This window comes from Nyctibius grandis, chromosome 11 (assembly GCF_013368605.1).
Source record: "Nyctibius grandis isolate bNycGra1 chromosome 11, bNycGra1.pri, whole genome shotgun sequence".
Taxonomy (NCBI): domain Eukaryota; kingdom Metazoa; phylum Chordata; class Aves; order Nyctibiiformes; family Nyctibiidae; genus Nyctibius; species Nyctibius grandis.
This window is the reverse complement of record NC_090668.1, coordinates 6,079,188-6,098,357: the sequence shown is the minus strand read 5'-3', so window position 1 is coordinate 6,098,357 and position 19,170 is coordinate 6,079,188. Positions and strand designations below refer to the sequence as shown.

The following is a 19,170-nucleotide window of genomic DNA, read 5'->3' as shown; positions in this document are numbered from 1 at the left end:
ACATCGAGTAATGAAGGCATCATAACCGGCTTATTTGCATAGAAAGCAGAGGTACAAAAGCAGATCTTCCCATAACAGCAGCTGATAAGCGAATGGCAGGCAGAATCAAGAGATTAATCGGCCCTCGTGTGTTAATTACGCTAATTGGCACAGCTGCTCGTGTATACAGTACGATGACTAATGGCTCTACACCACCGAGCGGGATGAAGAGGTTGGGGGTCACTCGAAGCTGCTTGCCATGGTGGCAGAGCCTGGTGAGCGGGGTCCCCTCGACATGGGGGTGATGCCCTGCACGTACCCACTCTCCAGCGGTGCGGCTGGAGGGTTTTTTAGCCTGAGAGGTTGTGTTCCTGGTGTGTTTCTAATGGTGCTTCACGTGGGTGCCCAGGGAAATGGGGTTTACAGTCTGAAGCATCTTCCTTCTGGCCTAGGATCTGCGGGATGGGTTTGAGGTGGGCTGACCTGCACCATTTGCTTTTAGGGAAGGCTGCAGCAATGAGCTGGATGAGCAAAGTGCCCACCAAAAGCAAGCACTCAAATTCCTGGTGGGATCTCCTTCCCTTGCTGGCCCACGTGTTAGGCATTGGCTGCGGTCTCCCTGAAGCATGAATAATACCACACACACGCACGCCATCCTCTTCTGGAGCAATCTCCGTGTCCCAGCCTTGCCCCTGATAATTTTATGAGTGATGAATAAATGATGCAACAAGAAAAACCTCTCTGGCAGCTCAAGCCCTCTTTATTAATTCAGCAAGCAGCGGGTGATCTCCAAACCCAGCTCATCCCTGTGCTAGGTCGGTGTCTTCTGCCCCGCAGGGACACACGAGCTGGGTTTGCCCTGGGGAGCTCCTGCAGCCAAAGGCATCCAGGAGGATGGGAGTTGATGCTGGTGCAGCCCCATCACCCTACCTGGCAGCAAGACATGGCCCTGAAGGTCCAGGGGTAGATTCACCCAACCTCCTGCAAACCATCTCTATGGGGAACCAGGTCTACATGGATGGGTGCCTGCACCTTTGCTCCTGCTCCAAAGGGAGAGATCCAGCTCATGAAGAAACCCAAGGAGCCACGTACAGCCCGAGCCCCGTGTCTCACGTTAACGCAGCCCAAAGTTTCTCTGCTCAAGGGTGTGTTTCTCACACCTTGCTATAGCTCCAGCCGACGGTTGGCAGGTCAAAGCACCGGGAGCAGGATGGTGGGAAATAAATTCAGGTGTCTGGGATGAAACAGGGATGGGAGATTCACTGGCCTTGAAAGCTTGAACCTGTTGGGTGGGGAATAGCTTTTATTTCATTGGGGTGCAAAAAGAGATCAATAGGCAGCAAAAATAAACCCCCATCCACCACCTCCCGGCTCGTGCGCTGCAGCTCGTGCCACATCCATCACCGTAATCTGTATTTAATAGCTCTGAAGGAACAGCCCTTTACGTCCTCCGACTACAGATTTCCTCCGGGAATGAAGGACGTTGGGGGCCATCTCCTTTTTACCGCAGTGGTCTCTCCTCCTCTGAGCTAACAGGAGCTCGGGGTCTTTACTGAGCCCCTGCTAGAAGGGGAAGGCCAACGGTTGCGTCCGCCCCATCCATGCTCCTTGGAAAGCCTTTGGCTGAGCAGGACGAGTCCCACAGTGGAAGCCTTTGATCCATGCTGTAGGAAGCAACATCACATCCTCCCTTTGGGATGTGTCTCCTCCTGAATTGTTCATTTTTAGACACAACTTCACCACCTGAGATGAGAAAAATCATTTCTCTGTCGGGTGTGGAAAAGAACTGTGCTGTCAGCACTTCTTCTCCAGCTGGTCCAAAGGCAATCGTTTATTTGCCGGGGTGCTTCTTCACTGGGGCGTTAAATACAGTATTAATAGGGGAATTTAATATTTTTCTGGCAATGTTTAAGCAACGTCTCCTTACCTGAGACACCACATGCTTCTCTAAGGCTCATTAAGCAACGCCAACCTTTCTTCGCCGTCCCGAGAAAACGATGCTATTACCAAGCCTGCAGCGAACCGGCTCAGATCCCGCTTGAAAAACCATTGCTGAGGGGTTTGTCTCACCCACCGTGAGTAATGATGGTAAAATGACATCGAAACGCCACCAGATCATGAAATGACATCAAAACGTCACCCCAATCCCCTCGTTCCCACGCCACGCTTCGGCTGCGCATCCCAAAGAGGAACGGACCCCGCTCGGCTAACGCGGGGAAAGAGGGGAATTGGAGTTTGGAAATTACATCGCTCATTAATTTTCCTGCCTGGAGACAACTTCTTAATGCCAGGTAGGGGTTTTTTAAGCAACATCACCATTTCGTTTCAAACCTTTCTTAAACGACTTCTGAGTCACCGCGATAAATAATCCCTGCGCTTTCTTTCTGCTTCAGATCCCTTCTAACTGCTGATGGATAAATTGCTCGAGTTACCTGGGATAAATCACGTAGAATAGCCAAATCTGTAATTAAAATGTCTCTCCACCCCCCCGTTAACTCTGACTTAGTGGGACGAGACGCATTCCGGCCACAGGGAATAACCAAAAAATGGGTCCTGGGAGGGAGAAACCGGCTCTGAAAGTGCCAACTCCACACGGTTCCCTTGGGAACTCCACGTCGCTCTTCATGCCCCACCGAAAGGATTTGGGGACCAGGATCGATGGCACAAGTGGAGAGTTTTTCAAGGCCTTTTTTTGACCAAAAAAAAGGAGCTTTTGAGCATGTCAGTGCTTTGCGTTGGCTCCAACTTGCCCATGGAAAGCAAAACCCCTGAGCAGAGCGGGCACAGGGCTGGGTGGTTTCTCCATCCCGGTTGTTGCACTGGGAGGAAGCAAAAGGGAAATGAAATAAAAACTGGTCGTCCGTGACAAATCTTGGATTTTTAGATTGATTTATATCTTTTTTGGATGTTGCTTCCCAGGAAAAGCTACAAACAGAGGTAGCAAGTGCTTTTTTAAATTCCATCTCCCTATCACGAGCTCCCCCCAGGCTCACAGCCCCCGCCTCGGGGCTTTGCTCCTCGCCTTCATCAGCTGAGCGGCAGGGAGATCCAGCCCCGCGGCTGTTTCTGGGCTCTGCTTTCCCCAGGAAAGTCAGATATCATGTTTGCAACAGCCTTGAAATAAAAAAAGCAGCTCAGCCAGGTTGCTCTGAGCTTTCCAGCTGAATTGGGGTCTGGCCTGGTAATTTTGAGGTCAAGAACTGGGTATTTGGGGATAATGTAGGAGCCGGATCCTGCTCATCCTGCTGACAGGGCACATCACCCCACAGAAACAAGCCCACGTAGAAAATGATGCTTCTTGCAAATCCTTCATCTCTGGAAAACAACACTGACCCACACAGCAGGGCAGGGGCACCCATGGGTGCTGGGCAGCTCTTGGGTCCAACCCACCTCTTAGAGCATCCCTGGCTGCCTGCAGAGACACGGCACCAGCCGTGAGCTGGGGCAGGACAAGGGGACAACAGGGACAGGCAGCAACGCTGCTCTGGCACTGCAGGGGCATCATCCCATCCCATCCCATCCCATCCTCCATCATCCAGCCCACGCAGTCCTCAGGAGGAGGCAGGAACAAGGCTCAGCATCTCCATCCTCCCCTCCCTCCGTAATTAGGTCAATAGGAGAAGCAGAAACTCTTGATTTATTATTGATGGGGAGAATCAAGCTGCCATCGATCGGTGCTCGGAAGAGGCTCGCCCCGGCGCTTTCTGAAACAACCTGTCAAATGTGATTTTTGTTGTTGTTTTTTTTTACCCATCGAGGGTGTTTGGATGAACTCAGCAGCCTCGCCTGCTCCCGGGAGGGATGAAAGCAAACACAAGCGAGCTCGGGCAGCTGAGCTCCTGCCAGCTCTCCGTGCCGGGTCCTTCGCGCTCTGCATCCCTGTGAAATCCCACTTTCCCAGCTGCTGGATTCACCATTATCCAGGAGCGGGTGGAGAAGGATGTCGGGGCTTTTAGGGAATGGAAAAAAAACCCCGCAGAGCTGCGGCATCACGGCCACCCAGCCTTGGAAGAGGATGGTTTCCTCCTCCAAAGAGACCCATCACCTTGACAGCCCCAAAAGCAGGATGGTACCTGGGGACAAAGGGGACAACTAAGCTCCTCCTGGGGTGCTTTATCCCATGTCAAAGCACAGCACATCCTCCCGGGGACAGCGGTGAGCGGCTCAGCCCCAAGCCGAGTTCACAGTTTGGGATGGCTCATCAGCCTGAGCCACCTAAGCAGTATTTTCCCTGGGCTGCCACAGCTTAATTATCATTTTCTCCCTCACCACCCTCAAGATCTCCCTTCCCTGCATGGCCCAGGCTGAATTTTGCCAAAAAAACCCTCCAATCTGCCCAAAGAAATGCCCCAGAAAACTCCCAGCAGAAGAAGACATCCCCAGGGATGCTGGCACCACCTCAGGACATTTAAAGATATCCTGGACGTGGGGACAATTCATCCCGCTGCCCACCAAGGAGCTGGGGGTGGTTAATGGCTTCATTCCCCCAGCCCAGCATCTGGGTATTAAATAATATTAATGGTACGTCCCAGCACCTCGTTAAAAACTGCACCAGCACTTAATTGAGGCCATAGATCAAAGCCCCTAAATGAAATCACCATCCATCCCCTCCTTAATCCGAGTTTCATACCAGCACGTTTTCCCCTTGTCTTGGTTTTAGAAATATTTTTCTACTGAAATGTAGAGCCTGGCTTCATGCCCGGGGAAGGACAGCTAAAAATAATCCTCCACGGGTGATTTAGGAAGGTCCCTTCCCCGTCAGACACCGCTCACAGCCCATCGATGGGATGAACCAGCCCGAATTGCGGAGCGATCTCAGACGGGTGACGATGTCCCTTTGGGATTTTGCTCTTCAATATTTCAACTAATTATGGCCAAAGCTGCATCCCCGAGACCACGCCGAGCCTGGAACACACTGTCCAAAACCACCCCCGAATTTACTTGTCAAGGCACAAAAATCCCCTTCAGATTCTGGATTTTAAATAACGCTGAAAAAAACAGCAGAAGAGCCATCGAGGGGCACAGCGGGGACATCCCCCCGCACCGGAGCCACCCTGTTCACCCCAGCAGCTTGGGTGTCCCCATGCACCCTGCAGGTACCCAGCAGCGGAGGGAGGACCCCCAGGACACGCACGGGGGCAAAGACCCCCAATCCTACAGGAAACACAAAGGCTCGACCCCGCATGCTGGCCAAGTTCAAGCCCCCTCGGCTTTGTCACCACGGGGAGGACAGGGGGGGCTTCACCTGCCCAGCAGGTCCCCTCCAAGCCCTGCCTTTCACCCCCCCCTCAAAAAACCCCCCGAATTAATTCGAGGCAGGGGATAACCGCCCCGATGGGATTTTGCATTTAAGGCAAAAATAAAAGTCCAGTGAGACCCACAGTGGTACAACGTGAAAAAATAATCGTCCCCAGAGCGGTGAAGCCATCAGGGCAGAGAGCACCAACTCTGTCCTCCCCTGCCTGGGGGTCCCACAGGTCCCATCCATCTTCCCGGAGCCTCCGAGGCTCCATCGGTCGCTCCTAGGGACCTTGCTGAGCCCATCACCCTTCTCGAGGCCTCTGGGCTGGGCAAGGGCACCGAAATTTGCCCTGGAAGGCACCTGTGGCCATGCAGGAGCAGGCACAGAGGGGGGGAATGGTCAACCCCAGCTGCTCTCAGCCCCCCGTGGGGACGGACAGATGGATGAGGAGGAGCCTCCACCCCATGGCACACCGCCCCCAAGAAGGATGCACCGGTCTTCGGGGCTCGCAGGGGATAGAGACGCAGCCTCTCTCCAGCCCCAGGGCGCCCCGAAGACGTGGCCAAGGAAGGAGGAGGGTGACAGGACCGGGATGAGGGGTGGCAGCAGGTCTGTGCCCTCCCCAGGGGACCCGGAGCTCGTCCCCACTGGGGACATCTCAGCCAGTCCAGGGCACAGGGCGCTGCTTGGAGGTGTCTCAGTTACCATCAATCAATTTCTTGCTCATTATCTGTGGAGAAAGAAAAAAAAAGATTAAATAAAAATTGCCAAAGACCTTAAAAAAGAATAATAATTCACAGGTCCAAATGAATGAGTTAATCTGGTCACCAGCAGCTCTGGGCTCTCCTTGCCCTGGAAAAGTGGGATCCCCCCTCCCAGGGCTGTTGCCAGCCTCAGGCAAATCCAACCAGGCCCATGAAGGTGTGTTTTGATCCCTCCAGCCATCCCCCTGGCTAGAAACCCCCCTGCAGCCAGCAAACCCTGGGAGATGTTATTATTTAAGCTTCGTTTCTGCCGAAAAAGTGGTTGAGGAACAAGTGAGGGATGTCTCACGTGTGGAGTTAAGGATGTGGGGAAAAGCCAAGGGGCTGGGAAGCAGAGCACGGGCTGTGGCAGCTTGTGAGGGGAGAAAAAAAGAGGAGAAAAAAAGAGGAGAAAAAAGAGGATAAAAAAGAGGAGAAAAAATAGTATAAAAAAGAGGAGAAATATGAGGAGAAAAAAGAGGAGAAAAAAGAGGAGAAAAAAGAGGAGAAAAAAAGAGGAGAAAAAAGAGGAGAAAAAAGAGGAGAAAAAAGAGGAGAAAAAAGAGGAGAAAAAAGAGGAGAAAAAAGAGGAGAAAAAAGAGGAGGAAAAAAAGGAGAAAAAAGAGGAAAAAAGAGTCAGTTGGTGCTTTGCTAAAGGTGGGAAGGCGAAGGGAGAAAAGGCTTTTATAAACCCATCGGGGTGGGGGGGAAATGGCATTAGAGAAAAAATGGGGCTGTTAAGAAGAGGAAGGGAGGGTTAAATCAGCAGCGATTCACCAGTGGGGGAGGCCAAGCCGCTGTGTTTAATAAGAAAGGAAATAAATTAAAAGATTGAGATCTTGGGATGAGGATGAGTCGGGGAGGAGCGGGAGCACGGGAAGCGCTGGAGCCCATCGCCAGGATGGGTGATGATGGGCTTGTTGGCAGCACCGAGCCAGGAGGTTGGGAGATGCTGAAGGGTAGAAATAGGAGGTGGGACTCTCAATTTTCATGAATTTCCATCAGAAATTCAGCACCAGGCTGCTGCTGGGGAATTCTGCACGGGGAAGGAGGCAGCTCATGCCTCCCCTTCTGCAGGGTGAGGAGCAACCCCATCAGTTCCTCTTAGCAAACCGATGGCAACACTCAGAAAAAAAAGACCCAAATTCCTTGCAATGACCCGGGTTGGTGGCAGGAGGCTTTTCTTGGGCACCTTGGGACCGGGAAAAGGAAGGATAGGAGGAGAAACACCACGTCAAAGCCATCGGCCACATCACTCCATCGCCGCTGGGAGATAGGAGTGGCGGGCAGAGCAAGTGCAGCCCAAATGGGAGTGGAAAAGGGTGCTGGGAAATAAGTGATCTGGGAAAATGGGATTGAAAAATGGGGGGGGGAGAAAGGGGGGGGAGAAAGGGGGGGGAGAAAGGGGGGGGAGAAAGGGGGGGGAGAAAGGGGGGGGAGAAAGGGGGGGGAGAAAGGGGGGGGAGAAAGGGGGGGGAGAAAGGGGGGAAGAAAGGGGGGAAGAAAGGGGGGAAGAAAGGGGGGAAGAAAGGGGGGAAGAAAGGGGGGAAAAAGGGAAAAAGGGAAAAAGGGAAAAAGGGAAAAAGGGAAAAAGGGAAAAAGGGAAAAAGGGAAAAAAAGGAAAAAAAGGAAAAAAAAGGAAAAAAAAGGAAAAAAAAGGAAAAAAAAGGAAAAAAGGAAAAAAAGGGAAAAAAAGGGAAAAAAGGGAAAAAAAGGGAAAAAAAGGGAAAAAAAGGGAAAAAAAGGGAAAAAAAGGGAAAAAAAGGGAAAAAAAGGGAAAAAAAGGGAAAAAAAGGGAAAAAAAGGGAAAAAAGGGAAAAAAGGGAAAAAAGGGAAAAAGGGAAAAAGGGAAAAAGGGAAAAAGGGAAAAAGGGAAAAAGGGAAAAAGGGAAAAAGGGAAAAAGGGGAAAAAGGGGAAAAAGGGAAAAGGAAAAAGGAAAAAAGGGGGGAAAACGGGGGGAAAACGGGGGGAAAACGGGGGGAAAACGGGGGGAAAACGGGGGGAAAACGGGGGGAAAACGGGGAAAAATTAAAAACAAAATGGAAAAAAACCCAGAAAAAAAAACAGAAAAAAAACAGGAAAAAACGCAACCCCAACCCCAAGGGTGGACGATGGATGTGCCACAGACGCTCTAGAGCATCCCTTCCCACGTGCTGAGACAGACCCGCCCCCCCCAGACGCACTCACCGCCTTTGCTCTCCGCGCTCTTCCTCAGCGGCTGCAGGGCTGCGAGGGGCAGAACAGCTCGTGGTGAGATGTGCCGAGCCCCACTTTGGGGAACGCACCCCAATAACCGCACCCGCAAATTCCCATCCCAAACCAACCCCCCCGGCCCCTAAATCTCCCTGGCAGCGAAGGAGTCAGCATCCCGAGCTCCTGCGCCAGCAGATCAACGCCATCACCGGGCATATAATTAACCCCTTTGACGACGGCAGAGAGCCAGGAGTGATTTTTTTTTTATTAAAAGATAGCGCGGCTTATCCCAGTGCTGCGTCGAGGAGCAGGCAAGCGCGGGGGGTGCTGAGCACCAACAGAGGGTGCAAAGCGCGACGGGGGGTCGGTTCGCCCGCGCAGGGGACGGCGGCACGAGCGCACGCTACAACGCACTCACCTATATAATACCCGAGCATCACGCACCCACCTGTCTTGGGTCCTTCCCCCTCCTCGTCCTGCTCCTCCGTCCCTGCAAAAAAGCAAACCGGAGCAGGTGAAGCTTCACCCCAGCGCCCACCCTGAACCCCACTTTGCTGGGTAACGGGGTTTGGTGGCTGCCCCTTGGATTGGCACCATCCCCGGCTGCTCGGAGCCACGCACAATGACCACAGATCCCCAGCTCTGCTCAGGACCAGGCGCTGGTGATGCTCGGGGAGGAGGTGACCTTTACCCACCTGCACCCAGCACCTCAGCAGGGAGACCAGGGATCCCCCAACACCTCCAGGACACCCCATCAGCACCCAGGGATGAGCATCCCCTTCTCCCTCCCGCAGCACCCACCAGTCACCCTGTCTGGGAGCATGGGGGCTTTGCACCCCATGGGTAGGACCTGCCACGATGCTGTTCCTGGTGAGAAAGACCAGTAAAAATCGCTGCTCCTGCCTCCCTGCTGCTGCCAGGCTCTTGGATGTCCACAGTAAAAGGTCATTTCTAAGGGCATGCAGCCATCAGTGCAAAACATCACGGGTTGGGAGCCGTGTCCTGACGCTAAAAGACTGAGGTCAGTTGGCCCAGGGCCATGGCTGAGCGTCACAGCACTGCAAATCCCCTGACCGAGGAGAAAATACTCTATTGCAGAGGGAAAAAAAATTATATATATATTTTTATATATATATTTGTATCCTACAGACGATTCTGTGCCAGGGAAAAACCCTCTCGGTCCCCACTGCTGGGGACACCCGACAGCCAGACATTGTGGTGGTGGCAAACATCTCCCCGTAACTAAAAAACAACACCCAAACAGGAGAAGGATGCAGAAAACAAGAGCATGGAGCACATCTCATGGTATTTCCATGTGTCAAAGCGCTTGGCATTTCCACGGTGGCAAGTGCTAGAGGCACCTCCTCGGAGGAGATGCTCCGTGCGTGCCCAGGTGTGGGTACCAGCCACGCAGAGGATGCTCGGAGCAGGAAGGTGAAAGGGGAGATATGCTGGGTGGGAGGAAAACCAGGTGTATGTTTACAAGATGTCTGGAGTGATGCACACAGCTGGCACGGGCCCTCCAGCACCAACCCTGGCAGCTCCGAGCATCCCTTTATCCTTTAAGAGATGCCACCACCAAGGCGAACACGCGCCAGTTCACATTTGCCCTGGCTCCCCCAATCCATCACCCCCTGCAAACCCCATCCCTCTTGGGGAGGGGGGTACCTGCCACATTACCTGCGTTCTCCTCCTCTTCCTCGCTGCTCTGGCGGATTTTCTCATGGCACACATACGCCAGGACGGCCAGCAGCCCCACGACGCAGATGGCGAGTCCCACCGTCACCCAGAGAGCCACGGCAGGGAAGGCGAGCTGTTGGCCTTGCAGGGGGAGGAAAGAGAAATACCACCACGGTGAGCATCGCTGCCCGACCCGGGGGACACGTGCCCAGCACAGAGGGTCGTTAGCCATTGGAAGGGGCTGCCCAGGGAGGTGGTGGAGTCACCATCTCTGGAGCGGTTTAAGAAAAGCCTGGACACGGCACTTAGTGCCATGGTCTAGTTGACATGGTGGTATCAGGGCAATGGTTGGACTCGATGATCCCAGAGGGCTCTTCCAGCCTGGTTGATTCTGCGATTCTGTGTCCCCGCAGTGGCAGGGGCATGTCCCCATGGAGGGAGTCGGTGGCACAAGGGGTGGCTTTGGAAGTAAAGCCATCAGTGCCTCTAATTATGGCCTCCCCCAGCAGGTCTGGATCCGTCTGGGGAAGCAGCGGGTTGAGTCACTCCCTACAATACTTCATTAATGTTTAAATAATTGCATTAATAAATTCAAACAGCACACTGACCCTTCACTTGCTAAGAAGCTCCAGAGAAGCATTAGATGATGCTGCACCCGCTCCCTTTCCCCTCTCATCTCATGCCATGGGGCTGGGAAGGATGGGGACATCTTCCCCGGGGTCCGGGGTGGCCTGGCAGGGACCACTGGGGTTTGGGGCTAGCTCCTGGAGCATTGGGAATATGATTTTTCCCCATAATATTGCTCCTTCTTCAAATAAAGTTTGACCCCAAACCCTGCCCCTCCACTGACATCACCCCAAGCTGGACCTTTTGCTCGGGAGCCCATGCAAAAGCCACCCCTCTGCCCACAACCAGCAGCATCCACCCAAGTTTTCCTGCAAGAGTTTAGTGCATCCACCCAAAAAGTTTATGCTCCACCAGGGACCCACCTCCCCAACCCAGCAAGTGCCATACCAAGGTTAATTAAACACTAATTAAAGCTACAGGGGAAAGCACGAGGTTATAAAGAGCTCCGGGAGGGTGGCAGGAGGAGCCCAGAGCAAAGCAGCGAGGCTGAACATGCTTGATGAACTCCTCCAGCCTGTGCTTCTGAAGCAGGATTGTTCCAGCTTGGATGGAGAACCCCAAATCGAGAGCATCCCATGGCCACATGCTAAGATGACAACCACCATGCCCTGTGCTGGCTTTCTGGGGTGGTTTAGACTGGGATGGCCCTCACTGCCTCACCTGTGATGGTGACGGAGGCTTGGGTCTCATGCTGCAGCACTGGGTTTCGCACAAGGCAGGAGTAGCTGCTGCTGGGCTCCACCAGCACCTGGAGGACACTGTGCACATCAAAGAGACCTTCCTCGTTGGCCACCTGGGACGTGGTGATGTTTTCCGTGATGTTGCTGCCCTGGCTGTCCTGCCAGAGGACGCTGGCTTCAGGGTAGCCGCGGGAAGCGTGGCAAGTCACAGCTGCCAGATCTCCTGGTTTTAAGTCCTTGTTGGGCTCCAGGTTCACATTGGGCTTTGAGTAGGGAGCTGCAAAGGAGAGGACAGTTGGCATGAGGCGATGGAGAAGACCAAAGGATCAGGATCTGGAGTAACCCAGTGAGGTCGGGCAAGCCCCAGGACAGACTCTTCCAGCTGATAAGACCAACCAGCTGAAGCCTCCTCAGCTTTGGTTCATCTATAGCCATGCTTCCAGGTGGCCTCTCAACTGAGAGCCTCTCCATCGTGGCAGGGAAGGGACTGCACCCCCCACCAGCAATATTTTCGGGAGATGCAGCTGGTTTGTCTCTAACAGAGAGACAAATTCTTGGGGAGACCATGGCAAAGGTAGAGAGAGAAAGAGGCTCCACAAAGGACCAAAGCATGATGGAGAACCCTTCTCTTTGGGGGGAATGTGCAAGGACACCCCAACTCTCCATCTCTCACCTGCCACTTGCAACGTCACAGCTGCACTGCTGTAGTTCCGGACCCGGACGAAGCAGGTGAAGCTGCCCTCATCCGAGATCTCCACACGCCGGAGGAGCAGCGAGACGTTGCCCTGGGCCAGCTGGTCATAGAAGAGGGCCGTACGGTTGGCATAGCCTCCGCCCTGGTCTGCCAGCTGGTCCCGGCCACCAGAGAAGCTGTGGACCAAGCGCTTGGTGTCCGTCAGCTGCCAGATGAGGCTCAGGTCATCAAGGCTAAAGTTGGCCTCGGGGGAGAAGGAGCAGCGCAGGGTGGCATCTTGGCCAAAAAGAGCCACCACGGGCTCATCGGGGACCTGGATCTCCATGGCACCTGCAGGAAGAGGGTGGTGAGGGCAAAAGCACGTGGTGATGAGACCCTGCAGATGCACCTCCTTAATTCTCCATCTGGGTAACATCTAAGCAAATCCAGAGATGCCCATGGGAGGGACCTGTGGGCAGGTGGCATCTCAGGACCCTTCCCACCACTGACCCCCAGCCAAGCCCACCCTGCCAGCAGGGACACAGCCCCACATCCAGCACCTGCAGCCATGGGCACCCAAACCTGCACCCCCTGGGACACGCAGCCCAGTTTCTCCCCAGGGGGAGAGGAGGTCGATGGGTGACGATGTCAGAGACATAGTCCCATGTCCCCAGGAGCACCCAGCTCCGGGCAGCGCCGTGGCCAGGCTGGCAGGCTCTAGATGGCACCAGCGCTCCAGCACGAAGCCAACCATGTCCCAGTGCCACCACGTCCCCACGGCACAATGCCAACCCTGCCACTGCCATCACCAATTCCTCCCAACCCCAAAACAGGGAGGAAAAGGGGAAAAAAATCTCGCCTTGGATCAAGGATTTGCTTTATATTCCGACCTCAACACCGTTGCAGAACACAGCAACGAGCAGGGAGGATGAGGAGGTGTGGGAAGGATTTTGGGTGGAGAAGACCTGCCAGGGGCTGCAGACGGGCAGAAGAGTGCTTGGGCAGCCTGCCTGGCTCTTGGCAGGCTCAAGAGCGTCACGTCTCCCTCCGGCTAATAATAAATGTCAGCGGGTTTTGGGAACGTCACCCCAGCCTGGCCGGAACGGCTGCTGGCTGCTGAGTATCCCAAAAGGATTCAATCCTGACGTCTTTCCCAGGTTGAGGTGCTGCAGCCTGGGGATCCAGGAGCTGCAGCATGTGGGGACAGACCCAGCTAAGTCAGAAACCTTCAGGAAACCTTCCCCCAAAGGGTTGTCAAGCACTAGAACAGGCTGCCCAGGGCAGTGGTGGAGTCACCATCCCTGGAGGGATTTAAAAGCCGTGTAGATGCGGTGCTGAGGGACATGGGTTAGTGGTTGCCTTGGCAGTGATGGGTTAACAGTTGGACTCGATGATCTTAAAGGTCCTTTCCAACCAAAATTATTCTGATTCTAGGATTTAGTCCTCCCACAGCTTTGCCATCCAGCTGTAGCACATGGGAGGTGGTGTCCCCTCCTACGAGGGTGGCCCACGTGCCCCAGAAGCCATCACACCCACAGGGTACGTCCTGAGCAGCTGGAGGACCACAAACCCAGGAGAAACACCTTGTGGGTGCTGCCACCAGGAGCCACAGCTCAAAGGCAGCTTTGTCGGGATGAGCGTGGCATTTGGGACATGGTGGTGACACGCAAACCAACCCCAAACCCTCCCCGTCCCCGCTCACCTGCCAGGCTGAGCGCCAGCGCTCCCACGGCGAGCAGCGGGCAGAGCATCCTCGGGGCGAACAAAGCGTGGGTAAGAGAGGAGAAGCGAGCACAGCCCTGGGTGTCCTTCTCACAGGGACTCTTCTCGTGACAAGCACGCTGAGCTGCAGAAAAATAGCAGAAGAAAAATGAGATGGTGCTGGGGACGAGGGTCAGAGAGCAGGAGAGGGGAGGAGAAGGGGATCCGCGCCAGCCGTCCTCTCCCAGTTCATCCCTGCTCGCAGTAGGAAAGTCTCCGGCACGAGTTTGCCCCAAAAAACGAGGAATAAAACCAGAGTTATCTCAGAGCTGGATGCGAGGAGAGGCGAGGGCAAGCTGCCCGGCACTGCTGGCTACCGCGGCTCGCTCCCCAAGCGGCCCTCCCCGGCCGTGCCAAGAGCTTGCCGGGCCCCTCGTGACCCGGGTTCCTCCCTCACAGCACAGATGAGCTCCAGAGCTCGCAGCCAGCATCACCGCTGCCGTGGCCCAGCACATCCCAGAGCCCTCCTGCTCCCCCCGGAGCCTTGAGCACCGGCGGGTTTTCGCCACAACAGCCGTATTTACAATAAATCACTTTACAATAAATCGGTGTCACGGCACCAGTTTCCTTGGGTGCAGCAGGAACAACTTCAACCGACAGCACCTTCCTCCTCAAACCCCCTTTAATCGGGGAAATGGCAGCCCCGAATCTCTGCTCAGCTCCCACGAGGGAAACTGAGGCACCAAGAGCTCCAGGGGAGCATTTCCTCACCTTCCCTCCCGAGCACGAGGTTCCTTTTGGGAAAACAAATTATCCAGCTTTTTTTCTTAACCCATATCCCCGTCTCTCGCCTTTTCCCACGCGGAGGAGCCCAGAGCCAGCGCCGTGCCAAACCCCAGGCAGCCGGGAAGGGAGGGAGCCGCGGTGGGAGAGGGGGACGGGGCATCGCTCAGCTGCCCGGGCAAGGGAAACCACCGTGACTCATCTCCCTCACGCTCGGCCTCGGAGCTCCTTCCTTTTCCTGGTGATGCGAAAATAAATCTTATTTTCTAGGTTTCGTGCCCTACGAGTCCTGACAGACCATCTCGGTGCTGTCACAGATATGGGACACCCGTGTCCCCAACCGTCCTTCTGCAGTCAGGAGTCTCTCGGTGGGTCTCTCGCCTTCCGTGACTCAGTTTCCCCATCCCTGCGGTGTGAACCCCAGACCTGAGCTTCCATCACAAGTCGCGATATAACGAACCCCATGAAGATGTCGCTTGGAAGAGGGACATCCCCGCGCACGGCGAGCCAGGAGGGCTGAACCCTCCAGAAACCCAAGGAATAATTAAACCCTCTGACCACACGTCACCCATTCCCCGTTTAATATTTACTCTCACGCAGCCAAAACGCTGCTTTTTTTAATACCGCTCCAAAACTCAGCTGCCAAATTATCACCCTGAGATGGGTGAAGGTGTAAAGAAAACATCTGCTGCTCCAAGGAGAAGTCCTCACCCACCCGTCCGGCTTGGTCCCAGCTTTTGGGGGTGCCTGGGCTGAGCTTTGCTCCTCTCCTACTCGGGGTTTGTGCCAGCGAAGAGCTCGGTTTTGCTCTAGATTATTTTTAGTCCCGGCTTAAGTTCTGGGTGCGCAGCTCCCCGCTTGCAAGACCCTGCGGGGAAGTGGGGGGGGGGGGTGTGAAAAAATGGGGTGGGAGAAAGGAAGGGCTGGGTTATCCCGAGAGAAAGCGGGACAACCCCTTCCCCTCGGAGCTCGGGTCTTTGGCCCGCACGCGTGGGCTCGGTTTTAACTCCATATATTAGAGATGAGGTTTGAAACGGGATGGATTTATACGGACCGGGGGGCGCCGCCTTCCCCGCACGGGAAACGGGGGGGCACCGCCTGCCCCCCTAAAGCCCCCCCAGCAGCAAGAGGAGGCGACCCCCAACACCCCCCGGTGCTCCCCGAGCCCCCCCGCAGCACCCATCGCTCCACGCAGCCCAGGGTGGAGGGAACCTCATTCATTCCGCCCTCCCGGAACAACGCCCGCCTTCCCGAGCCCCGCTCCCGCGGGACGGGGAACGGCGGCGGCTCCTCCCGCCGGGCCCCCCCCTCGCTCCCCGGGCTGGCACCCCCCGAGAGCCCCCGAGCCCCCGCTGGCACCCCCCGGGCCCCGCCACGTCCCCAGCGCCGCCCCCGCGCGGGCACTTACCGGGCCGGCGGCGCGAGGCGGGCGGGAGCGCGCGCTCCGCCGGTGCGGGGGGGGCGGCCCCGGCGCTGATTGGGCGCGGCCGCTTCCTGCCGGGGTCCCGGCAGCGGCGGCGGCGGGGGGGGGAGGAGGAGGGGCCGCGGCGGGGCTGGCCTCGGGGTCTGGCGCGGGTGCGGGGGGCGTGGAGATTGGGGTGTACGGGGCCGGGGTGCACCGAGCCGGGGGCATCGGGGTGGACGGGGCTGGGGTGCCCCGAGCCGGGGTGCACCGAGCCGGGGGCATCGGGGTGCACAGAGCTGGGGCATTGGGTTACATGGGGCCGAAGGATTGGGGTGCACAGAACCAGGGGAGTGGGGTGCATGGGGCTGGGGAGTTGGGGAGCATGGGGCCAAGGGATTGGGGTGCACAGAGTCGGGTTGAGGAGCACCAAGACAGAGGATTGGGGTGCATAAAGCCAGGGGGATTGGGGTGCAGAGACCTGGGGGATTGGGGTACACAGAGCTGAGGAGTTGGGGAAGCACCAAGACAGGGGATTGGGATGCATGGGGCCGAGGGATTGGGGAGCACGGAGACAGGGGACTGGGGTGCACAGAATCAGGGGTTGGGGAGCACCAAGCCAGGGGATTGGGGTACACACTGAGTCTGGGGGAACTGGTGTTCATGGAGCCAGGGGACTGGGGAACACAGTGGTCCCGAGCATTGGGGTGCACAGAGCTGGGGGACTAGAGCATATGGAGCCAGGAGATCGGGGTACACACAGCCTGGGCATGGAGGTGCATGGAGCTGGGGTACACACTGACCCAGGGCACTGAGGTGCACAGAGACAGGGATTTTGTGGACCTCAAAGCTGGGTGCATGGAGCCAGGGGATTGGAGCACTCATACCTGGGGGCCTTGGGGTGTGCAGAGGTGGGGCTTTGGAGCCCTCAAAGTTGGGGGGCTGGGGTGCATGGAGCCAGGCTGTGGTGAGACAGGAGGGCTGAGCCATCTCTGGGGAGAAAAAAAGGGCAGCTGGAGTTTCCCCTGCAGACACAGGCCGCTTCCCCAGGAAAAACCTGGCTAACGATTTACCCACACCAGCAGCCCAGAGGCACCACCAACCCCATGCTGTGCTCAGTGGAAGACACTGTTGGGGACTAGAGGGGCAACCCCCAAATAGTTGTGTGCCACTGTGCTGGAAGGGGACACCCATTAGGGTCCCCCATCTAGAAGAGCAAGACCTCAGATGCTGGAGGCATCAGGGCAGCCTTCCTCCTACATCAACCACACAAAGGGACCACAGTTTCCATGGAAAACTCCATCTCACCACCTTTTGGAGTTTTTCTGGGGGTGCAGCCTGGCCAGGCTCTGGGGTTTGCCACCATCGCTCCCACAACCCTGCTTTTGGCTGGGGCAGGGCCGCAGTGCTGAGCTTCCTCCCACGCTCCCGCACACAATGTTTCCTTTCACACAGCCTTGGGCAGGAGAGCACCCAGACACGCACAGGGGGATGCATCGGGACTGCAGAAGGGAGCACAGCAGGAAAGGAGGAAGAGGAGGAGGAAGAGCAGGTCACTGGGAGAGAGCCGGGCTCTTTGCAAGAGCAATTTTTCAGCAGCACATCCATGTACAACAGATGTTTCCCCAAAGGAAGTGGTTTCTTGTTTTTAACCTGGTTTTCAGAGGGGGTCTGGAGACACCAGCAGCTCTCACCGTGTCCCCAAGGCTCCTGCGGCCGCAGTTCGTGCCCCACAGCCAGGTGCCCGCGTGGGAGGTTTGGGTCTTTCATTGCTCTGGAGCAAAAGGAAGCTCCTCACCCTTTTGATTACAGAGGACAGATGGAACAACCAAACCTGGAGAGCTTAAAATTAAAAGGCAAATAAAAATAACCCGAAACATGTTATATTTAAAACCATTTGATTTTTTTTTTTTTCTTCCCCCTTGCAGGCAAGGAAGGATTTTGCAGCAGAGCTGGTAATAAGGCTGCACATCTTGACCCAGGCACCGTGGGTGACAGCAGCAAGAACGAGAAAGGATGAAGCCAATAGACTTCAAAAGCCTGTAACTAAATTGGGAGCTCTGTGCTCGATTCGCAGATGTGCTCCTGCAAATCAGGAGGATTTCTCTTTCCGTGCCCAGCCTGGCGTGGGTAGCGCTGGATGTGCAGAGCGGCTGCGTGATCCCGGCTCATGCTGGCTCCGGCTGAGGAGCTCCTGCAGACCAGCCGTGAGCCACGTCAACCCTGTTGGCACATTGTCCCCATCCTTTTTTGGGGGCTGATGAAGATCCAACCATCAGCCCCCAATGCTACAGCAGGGAGTGGGTTGCAGGGACCTGCATGAGCAGATTCCTTCTCCCAACCTCATCAGCAACAGGTCCATTGGCATCTTCAGCATCCAAACTCAGCAACCCCCCAAAAAAATGCAGGTAGAGCCCAAGGATTTCACAAAGACTCCCCAAAAAAGACACAAACTGCCCAGGGCAGAGCTTCACACCATCACAACTTCATCACTTTGTCCCTTCTCCCAACAGTTCGCATGATAAAAGCAGCCTCCTGGCTTTGATACCTTAACTGCAAGCGCAACTCTGCTCCCCTTAGTCTTTGAAGCTACAAAGTGAGCGTCTGAGCACCGGGAGCTTTCTTAGTGTTAAATACAAACACACACAAACAAACAAGTAAAAACTAAGGAGCTTGGAAACAAAGGCAGATTTTTTCAACATCAAAAACCAGCTAAAAATTAAAACCCATGCTGCTTGCAAGCCTGCTCGTAATTAACAATGAAAGGGCTTCTGGGGAGGAATTTAAATAGTAGATTGTTCTCCATCCCAAATGATTATTTTTGGCTAATTTTCCTTCCTCAAACCCTGCAGTACTCAAGGTATGTGCATAAGAAATGCGCATAATAATGAAGCTGACAAAAAAGATCTACAGAAAGGCAAAGAAAAGGGCTGCAATTTGCAAGTTTAATTTCCTGCTCAGCCAGAATTTGATCAAGGAGAGGAGGGATAGCCGGAGAGGATGGATGGAGGCGCCAGGGCAAATCCAGAGCCTGCTGCCAAGGTGTCCGCAGCGTGCAGGTCAGCTCTGTGCATCCCAGGGAGGCTTTGCATGGCTGCTTCTCCTTCCCATCAACAGAAACACTGCACAACAGCAGTTCCCTGCTGCTAACAATGTAGAAATCCAATATGCAATGCCCAGGAGGATCTCCTGTATTTCCTTCCATCGCAGGGCATCTGGCACACATCATCTTCCTAATCTAGTCGGTACAAGGCAGGGAAGCAGAAGGTAAATCCCACCTTGGCTATGTGCAGATTTCCATACCCCAAGAGCTGCCCAGATCATCCATCTCTGAGCGCTCTGGAACCAAACACCAGCCAGATCCACGTGGTGGGAACTGCGTTATCTCTATGGGTGAGTGGCTGCAGGATCCTTGGACATACGGAAGATGCCTCTGGCTCCTCTCGCTGCAGCCTCAAACGAGTGC

At 55.2% G+C, this 19,170-nt stretch overlaps 1 protein-coding gene across 1 annotated transcript; it reads right to left on the bottom strand.

Annotated features, from left to right (window-relative positions):
- Positions 1-4,093: 4,093 nt before the first annotated feature.
- CD276 (CD276 molecule) lies at positions 4,094-15,763 on the bottom strand. Its single transcript, XM_068410615.1, has 8 exons — positions 15,711-15,763; positions 13,521-13,664; positions 11,819-12,169; positions 11,126-11,422; positions 9,839-9,979; positions 8,607-8,648; positions 8,153-8,191; positions 4,094-5,951 (listed from the first exon to the last, which is right to left on the bottom strand). Exons 2-8 carry the CDS (start codon positions 13,567-13,569, stop codon positions 5,929-5,931), a joined length of 942 nt encoding a protein of 313 aa, XP_068266716.1. The 5' UTR covers positions 13,570-13,664; positions 15,711-15,763; the 3' UTR covers positions 4,094-5,928.
- Between the last annotated feature and the right edge of the window lie 3,407 nt (positions 15,764-19,170).